At 27.4% G+C, this 14,340-nt stretch overlaps 1 protein-coding gene across 1 annotated transcript; it reads left to right on the forward strand.

Annotated features, from left to right (window-relative positions):
* Positions 1 to 8,580: 8,580 nt before the first annotated feature.
* Positions 8,581 to 13,478, forward strand: LOC103493725 (aspartyl protease family protein At5g10770-like). Its single transcript, XM_051087826.1, has 3 exons — positions 8,581 to 8,894; positions 11,019 to 11,462; positions 12,245 to 13,478. Exons 1-3 carry the CDS (start codon positions 8,735 to 8,737, stop codon positions 13,066 to 13,068), a joined length of 1,428 nt encoding a protein of 475 aa, XP_050943783.1. The 5' UTR covers positions 8,581 to 8,734; the 3' UTR covers positions 13,069 to 13,478.
* Positions 13,479 to 14,340: the final 862 nt, after the last annotated feature.

The raw sequence follows: 14,340 nt of genomic DNA on the forward strand, positions 1-14,340 counted from the left end.
TCTAAAATTTTGTTATATTTTATAAATATTTTGAATACTTTTCAATCGTGCATTACGAGTAGTATGAATAAATAACATATAAATTTTTTATACCTTATAAATTTTGTATATCTCTACCGTCTATCATATATGGATTTTTTTATACATGTATTTTTCTTAATAATGTTAATATACATATAATTAGTTTTAAAAGTGTCATCGTTACGATTCATATCGTTATTTCTTTCGAGATAATTATAAATATAGTAATTAGATTCAAAATAATTAAGTATATAGTAACATTTTAAAAAGTTTACAAATACAATAAAATTTATCAATGATAGACTAATATTTGCAACATGATGTATTAATAATAGATTTGTATCATCGATAGATTTAACTGATTTTGTAATATTTATAATTATTTTAAAATGTTGCTAGATATTTGATTTTTTAATCTACTTTATTCGATCTACATGGTTTTATAAACTTTCATGGTAGAATATTAAATGGGCCTAAACTAGGGCTTGTATTCTAGGCCCAGCCAACACAATAACAACTATTCATACGATTTAGCCTTCTAATAAACAAACTTTAGATTAGAATCTAGATTCGAATTAAAAGATGTTGTTATATGTTGTTGGATTTAAATCTGGCTATATTTATTGATAGGAAATATGATAGATGTGCTGTCTAATTGACCATTTGTCACACTCTGTATAATAAAATATATTTATTCTCATTGTTTTTAATACAGAATCAGATTTGTTTAATAATTAAAAAAAATAAAAACTTGATTTTCAAGTTTCTAACTTTTTTCTTGGAGTGTTTTAAATAAGTCCATGGCAACAATAAACTAAATTTATAACTCCACACGTTTAGCTAAATATAATTCGTAAATGAGGTAACAAAAGAAAGAAAATGTCAATCTTCCATTTTGTGATGGATCATTCTTGCAAGATACAAATTTGGTCCAACCGAACGTAAATATCATTTTTTTAAATCTTTTCCAAAATAATATTATCTCGAGTTTTATTAATTTACACAAAGCAAAAAATGCAATACTGCAAACACATTTTAAAGAGAGCATGATTCGTAATTCAGCTATTAACACGTTTATGTTTTACGTGTTATGTCTAGTTTTCTTGTTTTTCGTTCAATTACAGTGATATTGATCGGACGTTGTTTTTTTTTTTTGTTAGATTTTGTCTGATTTTTTATTTGCATATAGTTGTTTTAACAAAATATTATATATATATATATATATATATATATATATATACACACAAACGTGGGAAAGAACAAATAATCATAATTATCCCCTAAATATCAATGATATAACATTTAAAAAAAGCAATCTAAAAATGGAACAAAAGTGTGTGTGTGTGTGTATATATTAACACCTTAATTAGTAGCTCTTTCTATTTTTGTTAATTTTATAGTTTCTAAACAAAATTTCATCTTTATTATTAATCTGTACAATTTTAGATAAGTTATAACTTATAAGCATTATGCATGATTGTTTAAATACCCACGCAGCAGGTGCTAATTCCAATATATCTTAAATGTAATCCTACAAAATTATTTATTTTTTTAAATAAACAAATGAAATTTTGTTAAGACTTGAAAAAACTAACTTATTATTTACGGTTCATAGAACAAAATTAGTAAAAGATAAAATTCATCATACCTGATTTTTCTATAAAGTGTAAATATTTTGTCAAATGTTGTTTTTCTGACAATTTTCTTAAATAAATAAATAATAACAACGACAAGTTTTGTAAAAACAAAAAGCACATTAGAAATTTATTTTTAAAAAATCTAACAATAAACCAACAAGTTTTGTATCTGATTTTTCTATAAAGTCTAAATATTTTGTTAATAAATAAATAATAACAACAAGTTTTGTAAAAACAAAAAGAAAAATTCTAACAATATACCAACAACGTTAATTAAATCTAAAATTTATTGAAAATACAATCACCACCGCTATTGAACACTTAGAAACATGGATAAAATAAAATGAAACTTAAAAGAACCAGATAAAAAAATAATTTTTACTTTTCGAGGAGTATTTTAAATATAGAATAATATACTAAAAAATGGTTTGTAAATATTTTTAACGGTTTTTTATTTCTAATAATTATCTTTTTGTTTTTTGTTTTTGATAAAAAAAGATAATAAAGATTGTTACCCATAAAGAAAGGGGAATTTGTATTGGTACGAAATGTAACGTGAGAAACTTCGAAGCAATGGACAAAAAGAGTGTGAAAGTGAGACCAAAAGGCTAAAAAGAAAAGAGATGAATGTGGTTTAGCTTTCATTTCACAAACAATAAAATACTAATAATAATAAAGAAACGAAGGTGCAAGCTGCCATGATAATGACTCATTGGTCCTCTAAGAGTAAAAAGTAACCGTTTTGAATAATAAGTTTTGAGGTTTTCTTTTTTCTTTCTATTTATTTCCTTTTTCCTTTTTCTTTTTTGTTATTTTCTACTATAATAATTGTTCGTACTATGAAAAAAACAATACTTTAAATTACAAAATTAGTCTTCCAACTATTTATTTTTACGTGTATATTTAATATGTTTCTAAATTTTAAAACCATGTAATGAGTTTACGAGATCTTTTAAATAATTTTAGACTTTTTTAGCGAAATATTTATATTGTATATAACAATTCTAAAAACGAAAAAAGTCAACGAACCCATTATATAAAATATCAAAATTATTTAGTTAACACGTGACGATAAATTAGTCACACGGGTGCAATGAGTGGGTTATTATAGTTAGATTGTAATAGTTTGTATTTAAAATATGGATTATTTTAGTTTGAAATTATAATAATATGTGTTTGGTGTGTATACTATTTTAATTTGATAAGGAAATAGTAAAAAACGTAGCAAATAGTAAATATTATAGAAAATTAGAAGTTTATAGAAATAGTGTTTAGTATAGCAAGAGATGGTTATTACAGTCTTGGATAATATTTGTCTCAAACGGCCCCTAAAGTCGTCTTTATTTTATTTTTTAAATACTAGGTGTCTTCTATCCACGAGCTCGTTTCTTTCCTTCACTCTCTACCAACATTTTAAAAACTAAACTCAAACTTTATAGTATATTTATAACACATTCTCAACTATCTTACTTTTAAACAATATACTTGACAATAAAGTATACTTTAAATACAGCATTTATCCAAACGGTTTAAATAAAATGAAGTTTTTGAAAAATACTTTTTTCTCGAATCAATCCAAAACGAATTTTTAAAATTTATATATATTTTTTTCAAACACTTAATACAAAATAACATTTTTCAAATATAATAAAATAAACTAAAACATCTATAAAATTTAAGATTCTATTAATAACTTTGATCGACTATGATAAATTATAGTTTTATCATTTACGACAACCTCAACTAAAAAATAATTAAATCAGATAACGATGAGTAAATAAAAAAATAAACGAACAGATAAAGATTCAGAATCTAGAATCTTAATATTATAATAATAACTATATAAATAAAAAGGAAAAGAGTGCGTTCATATGTGGAATCGAGTTTGATGTGGAAACAACCGATAAATATATACATACTATTGGATATCCAAACAAAAGACATAAAGACAAGTTTTTTTCAAAAAGTTATGAGGTTTTCATTCACATCAGAAACCTGAAAAGTAAGAGGAAACATTTCCACAAACAATAATGATAAAAATAAATAAAGAATTTTGATTAAAGAAAATGAAACCCATCGATTGTGGAGAAATGAATGGGTGGAATTAAGCCAACCTCTCACGTTTGTGTGTTTCCTTTCACTCTCCACTACAAAGTGTAGAATTCATCTAAGTAGACCCATTGATGTTTTTATATTATTTATTTATTCTATCTTCCTCCCCTAATATTTTTAATTTAATCTTAATTTTAGTTAAATAATGTAATACAATTTACTTTTAATAATATCTGAATTTAATTCCACAAAATTACCCTTCTACGAAGAAAAAAAAAATCATTGGTTTGGTAAGTAAGATTCCACATGTTGTAGGAAGAGAGATGGGGAGGGCCCATAGGAACCACTGAGCTCATACTTATCGGGAACAAGCATTTGCATATTGGGTCGTTTTCAGCTTCTCTTCTACGCACTCTTTTGACTGTGACACCCTCTGTTTTCCTTTCTTTCCAATAATTAACGATCCCACGTCGAGTTCGTTATTATTATCTATTTTTATTGTAATAGTCGTGAATATTGGTAATTAGTGCTTAGAATATCGATTATTTTAGTATGAATTACAAATATAGAAAAATGATTATTACAAAATAGTAAACACGGGAGTTGGTGTGGGTTTTCAAGTTTTTTTTGTTCTTCTCATTGTTAGCTACTTTATTAACCAATTGTAGCCCTAATCTTTCTGTTTCCATAAAATATAAAACGAATGTTATTCTAATGCATATATCACTCGAACGAGCATCAATCAATCATAATTTGATTGTTTTAGTTAATGAGAAATTTCAATTATACACAATCAATTATTATTATTATTATTATTACTATTTTGAGGAATGATATATTTTATATAGTGGGTAGTCGGATCCGCACAAAGTACGCTTAAATAATCGTGATGGAAGTAGATCAAATAACACATGCTATTGTTGTCGTTGATAAAGAAATATGTGAGTTTAAAAAATTCACGAGGTTGAATTAAATATATAAATTTATTTTAAACGACAAAACTTCTAAAAGTATTTGTAAATAAAGCAAAACATTACAATCTTTTTATGATTTATCAAAATATACAGATAGTAGACTGTCTTGATCTATAATTATACATCATATAATATATGATATATTTTATTTGAAAATATTTCAATTGATATACATTTTTTAATTAAAGATTTTTTAATTATGGGGTCAACGTGTTAATCAATCAATCATAAATATGAAAACAAATAAAAGAAGAGTTTGATTATTAGATAATGAATTAATTACACATGTTAGGTTAGGGAAATATGAAATCCTACTTTCCGTTTTATATTGTTCTTCCTATATTGGTAGGCAACAAAATCAACAAATCAAGATTGATCTATTTCATTAATAATCTTTCATTTTGGTAATCTAAACAAAACTTTGGAATCGATCTCGGGCTCCGATTATGATTGATATAATTATCATATTTACATGAAATTAAAATAATTAAAGTTTAATTTCAAACTGTCTGGAAATACTCATCAAAGTTTGAACATATTAAAATCTAATTGATTATACAACCGTTATCATTTTCAAAAGTTTGATGGTGATTTTTTACATTAACTATCGAATTTAATAAAATAAAAAATAAAACACAAAGATAGGTATTTCTTAAAAATGAGAAATACAAGTTAATTATCTTTCAAAAATACTTCAACTATTATTAAGGTTTATTCTTTTTTTTTTCAATAACTCAAATAAAAAAATAATACGATCTCAAAAACGACGTTGCAAATATTCTTCGTTGAATTATGTTCATATTGAAAAAAAGATATTAAAGATTTATACATGAGGACTAAAATATTTGACATGTGAAAAAAAAGACTATACTTTATTGCTTTAAAAATAATATATATATATATATATATATATATATATATAACATACACGTACCCTTTATTAATTGGTACTTGGCAGTTGATATTTATTGTTGTTTTTTTCTTCTTTGTTCATAGTATGTTCACGAATAGTATGAGACTATAAGAGACAAAAATTATCTAAGACTATAATAATCATCTCTTGTTACAGTAAATACTATTTCAAAATTCTCAATTTACTACAGTATTTATTAGTTATTTGCTATAAATTTTACTATTCGACATTTATCATTTTCTTATTCTTTGTTACAATGTTTACTATTTTATTATCAAACTAAAATAGATCATACACATACCATTACAACACAAACTAAAATAGTCTACACCTCAAAGTACAAATTATTCTAATCAAGCTATAATAACTTATTTCTTGCCTCAAACATCCCCTAAAAATTTACATTCTTGTTTTCATTTTTTTAAAATTTAATTTATCGATTCTTATTTGAATAATAATAATTTTTACTTTCAACTAAATTAACCAATTCCGAGGAATAATTGCCTTATGGCCCTTGAGGAAAAGCCTCGAGAGCTACACATATGTGACATAACACGGTTTATGTTGTATATTAACAATAATGATACTTTTGGTAATTTCTTTAAGTTTGGGAGGGAACTTTTTAAAAAACATTAACGATTTTTATCCAAAAATTAATATTAATATTGGTATTTTTTTTTTTAAAACTCATTTTTTATAATTTATCCATTTTTTAAAAAATTATTAGTAGGTAATAAAGTTTAATACACGTAGACCATGTTTTGACATTTGACTGACTAAATGTTTTCTAAACAGTTATTGTCTCTATCAATTATCAATTGATTTGAAAACATTAATTGAGTGAACAAAATAAATTAGCACAAATTAAATATCACAATTCCCTCTTATCGTTGTTGTTTTTCTTTTTTCACATTTCAAATCCACCTTGTGGAGTTTTGATAACGATCTTATGTTTTTAAGGACAAATTTTTATTTTGAAATTTTGTGAGATTTTTGTGTAATTTATATTTGAACGAAGGTTTAAAATATTGATATTGATGGATATATAGAAATTACGATCGATATTTCTAGAAAAATTAAAAAAAAATAAACAAGTAAATAAATATTTTATTATTTTTAAATAAGTAAACATGTTTACTATTTATATCGTATTTATATTAGTATTATTTGAATATTTATTTTTTGTGATTCGTGAATTTGCTTATGGTGTAATGAAAATTTCGATCCATTATTTCTATTGTTATTGAATCCATATAAATATGAAAATATTAATAGAAATATAGATATATCAATGTAAATTTAAATTATAATTTTAACTTAAAATTTTGATTTTTATCATGAGTGCTCAAAATTTTGGTATAAAAAATAAATTAATAAAAATATTTTTTATATTCTTTTATGTTTAAGAATATTTATAAATGTTTTCAAATTTTGAAACAAATTTTTATTGATTTTCATCCAAAATTAACGATAAATAACTAATAAAAGTTTTAGGAGTATTTTTACAAAGTGGGAAACATTTTCTTAATAGTTTAGCCTTTAGGTTTTTTTTTTTTTTTTTTTTTAAAAAAAATATTTTGATGTAAAGATCCAATAAATAAATAAATACTCTTTGTATTGTATGATGATGTGCTTTTGTGCTTCTATATCATTGCGTGATGAATGAATCAGGACTACTTTATTAAGGCGTAATTTGGTCAAGTGGGACTTGTGGGTCCCACAATCCCTTCAACAAATTTTCATCTCACCCTCCAAATTATTCAACAAAGCTTGGCCACAACACAACAACAAGTCTTCTCCCAAACTAAAACCTAATTATTACTTTTATTATTATTATTATTATTTTCAATTTATCTAAAAAATAAAATCAAATATATTAAAATGAACAAAAATATAATATTAATAAAAATTACAGAATATAAAATTTTAACATATTTTATAAATACTTTTAAAAATATTTTTCATTTAAAATAAATCCTCGCTACCTTTTAAAAGGTTTGTACAGTAGAAATTCGAATGGTTAATTATATACAAAGAGACTGAATCATCCCCAATTGAGCAAACAAAATGATATCTTTTTTGATTTTATATCCAATAAATTTAAAACTCTCAATAATGTCAAATTAACATCATCACCTTCCCCATTTACTATTATTAAATTATTAACATTACTTTTTATCTCCCAATCACATGCCAATTTCAAGTTGAACCAACAAAAATAGTAGTTAAATTCATATCTCAACTCCAAATATTTACATTCGTACTGTCAATTCTCTAATAGGAAATGTTTTGTTTTGATCTATTGAATAGAGATACAACCAATGTGGAATAAAAAAAAGTAGCTAATAGCTAGTAATAATTCTAGCATTAATGTCCTCTCTATAGTCGTTTATTTTTTAAATATCAACATTAACTAAAATAGGAAAAAAAAAAACAAATCAACGTTAATTCATAAATAAAGCAAATTTTATAACGTAAATTTCATATTGAAAAACAATCATTATATGATAATTTGGTATATTTATAGATATTTTTATAAAATTGTTATTTGAAATAGTTTTTGATTAAAATTAGCATTTAATAATTCAAAATTAATGAAAAGTTTGGTTTTATATTTTTGAAGTACAATCAATTAATTTAAGATCGTTTTAAAATAGACTATATAGATAATCATAATGTAGGTGGAGGAAAATGGTTATTGAAAGAGTGCCAAAGAAAAGTCAGATTAGTTAATAAAAATGTAACTAAATTGATGGAGGGCACATAATGTTGGCAGTTGCATGGCCTAATCACTCATTTTCATTACTTTAAAATAGTAAAATGACCAGAATACCCTTTTTAACTCCACGTGTAGGTCTCTTATTGGTTGATCCTTGACGGTAGTCCATGATAAGCTACAGAGGAGCAGAGTTATAGGTGATTGAAATTTAGCATTTCATATTTTTTTTTTATAAATATGTGACGTAAAAGCATTTGAAAATCCACAATTGTACTGTGAAGTAGTGCTTATCGTCCTTATTTATAAAGGACTTAAGCGTCCTTCCACTTTCACCAATTTCAACAAAATCAATTTTTTTTTTCCTTTCTTAAATTGAATTCTCATTAGAGCTCTCTGAGCTCTCTCAATTCTCTCATCCATGGCGTCTCTTCCTTCAATAATCCTTTTCTTCTTTGCTTTTTCTTTCCTTTTCTTTCAATCTTTCGCCGGAAAATTACTCTCGCCGGACTCCCACTACCTCACCGTCGAACTCGCCGACCTTTTCCCCTCCGCCTCCTGCACCCGCCGCTCCCCCCAAGGTCTCTCTCTCTCTCTCTCTACAATTTAATTTCCATTGCTATTACTTTAATTTCCCTGTCGATTTTTTTAGACTTTCTTTTAATTATTGGATTGGAAAATTTTATTTTGGCAAAATATATATTTAAATGTTGGTTTTCTGTAAATTAGGGAGTTGGATTTTAAACAAAATCTTTTGAAATTCAATAAGTTTTTATTTACAATTGAATTGTTCTAATGTTGTTTTCAATAGATTTATTTTATTTAGAAGTCATGTTAGTCTATTTAGGCAGGAAGCACCATTAATTTTCTCTGTCAAACATATGCTTACGTGTATTGAAAATAGCCATGACTAATTTTTCAACCTTAAATGACTAGTTTTATACTCAATATTTTTTCTATACACTTTTTAATTATAGATAATGGAGAAAATGAAAGATTCCAATTTTGAGTCATTTGAAGAAAGAAAATTAGTAGAAAATGAGCAATTGGGTCTGTCTGGTCTGCCTCTATCTCTCAGCTTTTTCTTTGTCAATATTGAAGAAATTTTTATCGGTGGGTTGTTGGTTTTGTGGCTAAAAAAGCAAAAGGGAAAAATAAATTTATTGATAAGAAAAAACAATAAAAAGTCAATAAATGGGCCCAAAATTTCACATTATTTAAATTATTTTCTTAATTATGAAATTTAATTACCTCTTTTTATAATAATTTCTTTATATGTAATGCACTTTGCAAAGGAAAAGATTTTCAAGATCTTTACCAAATTTTACGTGTTCATATAATATATAATTTTTTATTAGGAAGAAAATCTTTCTTGAAATCTTGTAAATATTTTTTATATGCTCTTAAAATGATTAAATATTGAAATGAGTTCTATTAGTAGATGAGCTTAAGTTTTAAGTAATGATTTTCAAACAAGTCAATAAATGATGGGGATAGAATAATTAATTTTTTGTATGAACAAATTGTTTTGTATTTATAATTGGAAAATATAACTCTTGCTTAGAGAGTCAAAAGTACAAAAAGACAAAGACGTACACCGTCAGAGGATGCAAATATTCCGCGGCCTCATACGGCCTTATAATTAAAGCTTCAACTAAAGCCGCCGCTAATTATTGCGTCTTCGAAACCATCAACCCGCTCCTTGTGGGCCTCTTGAGGCCCATATTATGAACACGGCCCATTATTGACCCATTTTTCTTTTTTGAATATTGCTTCTTCAATATATGATTAAAAAAAAGGCATAGATTTAAATTATTATTTCATATATCATGATATACTTGACTACTTGTGAATATTCTAAATTAGAAAAAAAAACAAAAGTAAAATCATTTTATGTTATCCAATCTTGACCAAAAAAAATATTAGTCAAGCCTAGTTATTTTTCTAGTTGCTATCCAAATTGACTCTTTTTTTTCTTCATGTAATTATTCATAGAGTAATATTTTTCTTAGGGTCGAAAATATGGTTTTTTTCTTCTAATTATCTAAACTTTAAATTTTATTTTTGTTGAAAAAGAAGAAACTAAATCGTTTAAACCTAACCATAATACAATTAGTCAACGTAATTTGCAACTTATTGCTCTAATAATGTAAGGTTTGGATACCCATCTCCTTCATTAACTAACTTTTTAACTATACTTACAAATAACTATCCAATTGTTATTTTAAAAAAAAAAAATCTGTTTTTTTTCCATTTTAGTTTTTGTTCTCTTACCTTTTTCTTGTTTCGTTATATTTCTTTGAGTTGAAAAATTATTAATGGCAATTATTGATTAGGAGGAAGCATGAGTTATGCTATAATCATATTTACGTATCTATAGTCACACGTCAAGTGAAGTAAAGATTTTAAAAAGAAAATACTTATTATATCTAAGATATCATGCATCTTATCAAATTATCTAATCATAACCAAATATGAGATATTTTTTTTTTTTTTATTTTCTAGAAAAATTGATAAGGTCATGAATGCACCCAAATATTATCAATTTTTTTAAAAATAAGTTTGATTTTTAACGATGGTTAATACAGTGGACAAGTGCTAGATTAGTCTATGGATAATTGATATGAAATATATTTTTTAGAGAAATAGAGTGGAAAAGAAAATTTAAATTTCATTTATTTTGGTTGTTTGTGGGCTTGTGGCAGCCCATACATCAAGTGTGGGAGAGCAGTCGTCACTGGAGGTGATTCACCGGCACGGCCCATGCGGCGACGATGTTTCAAACGCTCCGACGGCAGCCGAAATGTTCGTGCAAGATCAGGCTCGAGTGGATTTCATCCACTCCAAATTCGCAGGGGAGCTCGAATCCGTTGACCGTTTACGACCGTCGAAGGCCACAAAAATTCCGGCAAAGTCGGGGGCGACGATCGGGTCCGGCAACTACATAGTGAACGTGGGTCTGGGAACGCCGAAGAAATACTTGTCGCTTATATTTGACACCGGCAGCGATCTAACGTGGACTCAATGTCAGCCTTGTGCTAGATATTGCTACAACCAGAAAGACCCTGTTTTTGCCCCTTCTCAATCCACCACTTATTCCAATATTTCTTGTTCTTCGTCGGATTGCTCCCAGCTTGAATCAGGCACAGGTAATTTGATCACTTTAATCACTCCTTTTATTTCATTAATTTCTAAATTTTTGTAGATTTTTAAAGTTTCCTCAACATCTCCTTAAATTTTTACAAAATTTAAAACTTGTTTGCTCAAAGTTGGAACTTATATTTTACCACTGTTGGTGATTTATTTGTGGGCTAATAGGATTTTGTAATATATAATTTAAAAATTTATGTCAAAAGAAAAACTCAAAGTTTCAATTTTGTATAAAAGAAAAAAAAAACTATTTCTAAAATACACCAGGATATAGAGTATTGAATAAATTTCGGTAATACTTTCAATTTTTTAAAATGTTCTATCCTAAGAAGTATATCAAAATTTGTATTCTAAAAAGTTGGGAAGATTAAAAAAATAATAATAATAAAAAGCACAAACTTTATGGTAGAAGGTATGAATTTATAATTTATTATTATTAGAAAATTCTTCGAAAATGGAAAAATTGAAAATATATTTATTTGGGTAAATAATTTGTTTGTTTGTTTGTTTTTAATTTTAGAAAAACTCTTATCATTATTACTTTTTAATTTAAAGCCAGAGAATTTGGAACTAATATATTAAACATAAAATACATTTTAGTTTTAGTCATATGTTTCAAAATGTTATCTTTCATTATTATTTCAATTTAAAGTTCTAAGAAAAACATTTTAGCGCCCAAAAGCTAGATTAAAATTTATGTTAGACTTAGAAAGTTAATTAATTAAAATTTAAATAGACACAAAAAGTTCATTAACAATTGTTGTTGTGGAATTAATTACAGGGAACCAGCCTGGTTGCTCCGCCGCAAGAGCTTGCATTTACGGAATACAATACGGCGACCAATCTTTCTCTGTTGGATACTTCGCCAAAGAAACCCTAACCTTAACCTCCACTGACGTTATAGAAAATTTCCTCTTCGGTTGCGGCCAAAACAACCGTGGACTCTTCGGTAGCGCCGCCGGTCTCATTGGCCTTGGCCAGGACAAAATCTCCATCGTTAAACAAACCGCACAAAAGTACGGTCAGATCTTCTCCTACTGCCTTCCTAAGACCTCCAGTTCCACCGGCTACTTAACCTTTGGCGGCGGCGGCGGCGGCGGTGCTCTTAAATACACGCCGATCACAAAAGCACACGGCGTCGCAAATTTTTACGGCGTAGACATCGTAGGCATAAAGGTTGGCGGAACTCAAATTCCGATTTCTTCGTCGGTATTCTCGACCTCGGGTGCGATCATCGATTCCGGTACGGTTATCACACGGCTGCCGCCGGATGCGTACAGTGCCTTGAAATCAGCGTTTCAGAAAGGAATGGCGAGGTATCCGAAGGCGCCGGAGCTTTCGATTTTGGACACGTGTTACGATTTGAGCAAATACTCCACTATACAGATCCCGAAAGTGGGGATTATGTTTAAAGGACAAGAAGAACTCGATTTGGATGGCACCGGAATCATGTACGGAGCATCAACGTCGCAGGTGTGTTTGGCGTTTGCAGGAAATCAAGATCCTAGCACCGTCGCCATTATCGGAAATGTGCAACAGAAGACTTTGCAAGTGGTTTACGATGTCGGTGGAGGAAAGATTGGGTTTGGTTACAATGGTTGTTAGAAGTACTTTTATAAGAGTGGGTGTGTGGTGGGGCTAATAATGAAAAGGGAAAAACGAAAAAGAAAGAAAAGGAAAAGAAAATGATATTTAAAAAAAGAAAAAAAAAATAATGGGGAAAAAAGAAAAATTATTTATAAAAAGGGTTCTAGAAATTGGATTAGTGAAGAATTGTGTGAGAAGAAAAAAGAGGTTGAAAGAAGTTTGCAAATGTATAGGATTAAAAGCCTTTTGTTTGTTGCTTCATATTTGTTAATTGTACTTGTAATCGAAACCCTTACAAGTTGTAATATTTCCTTTTTTTTAATTGTATGATATGACAAAAAAAAAGTGAATTGAAGTTTAAACTGGGTAGTCCGTACTTTTCGATTGAAAGATTAGAAGTTTCAAATATACAAATAGTTGTTTTCTTATATGCTTTTACCTTTGTCTCTTTTCTTTTAGACAATCTTAATCTCTACTGCTTTCATCGTTGTTTTGTGAACAAGTTTTGATATTATTTGTCTTGGTTAAGTTGTTAGGTCCATTTCCAAAATCTGGTTGTTTATGGCCTATTCCTTGATTGAACTTAGAGTGACCTTTCCTCTTCTTTTAAAGTTGTTTTGTTGATTGTTTTTGTTTGGATGAGTTTCCAAGTGCTTCAGAGTTTGAGTTTTGATTTTGCAAGCATTGCAGTTGGTTGGATAGAGATTTTTTTTCATGTTTGGATTGTTTTTCTTTTGTTAAGTGCGTGAAGTTCGGAGAAGTTTATTGGTTGGGATCTTGTTCGCATCAAAGTGCCAAAGGTACTATATTCACTTGGAAGATTGTTTAGGGCATAGATCATTATATATTCTTCTTCGATTACTGTTTAGATATTTGCTAATTTATCTTTAAGCTCTTTGATTTTTTTTTTTTATATACGTATCAATAGATTCATCAGACTTCTTTGATATCAGTTGCATGTTTTATTTTAAATTAACCATATTTGATTTGGTGTCAGAGGAGATGTGCATCCACCTACATAAGCACATGCTTCGACGGACAAAGTAGCATTAATAAGAGAAATTAACACTTGATCTTCCACTCGTCAATCTTCAAACTGAGAAATTACTGCAATTGAAGACGAAGAAGTTCTGAGTAATAGCATTCGAAGAAATCAAAATCGTTTTTGGATAAGCAACATTCGATCCATAAAAAAAATCTTTCAGAGTGTATAGTTGAAATCAAAGTCATAAAGTTTTTGTGCTCTCAACATTAGTTCAAATTGGAACTTTCAGAGTGTATAGTTGGTAG

Source organism: Cucumis melo, chromosome 7, assembly GCF_025177605.1.
Source record: "Cucumis melo cultivar AY chromosome 7, USDA_Cmelo_AY_1.0, whole genome shotgun sequence".
Classification (NCBI taxonomy): Eukaryota; Viridiplantae; Streptophyta; class Magnoliopsida; order Cucurbitales; family Cucurbitaceae; genus Cucumis; species Cucumis melo.

Bases quoted from the DNA above. Each gene is read 5' to 3' on its own strand.
- LOC103493725 (XM_051087826.1), top strand. From the start codon at position 8,735: ATGGCGTCTCTTCCTTCAATAATCCTTTTCTTCTTTGCTTTTTCTTTC. The intron at 8,895-11,018 runs GTCTCTCTCTCT...GGCTTGTGGCAG, and splicing joins CACCCGCCGCTCCCCCCAAG to CCCATACATCAAGTGTGGGA. The intron at 11,463-12,244 runs GTAATTTGATCA...AATTAATTACAG, and splicing joins CCAGCTTGAATCAGGCACAG to GGAACCAGCCTGGTTGCTCC.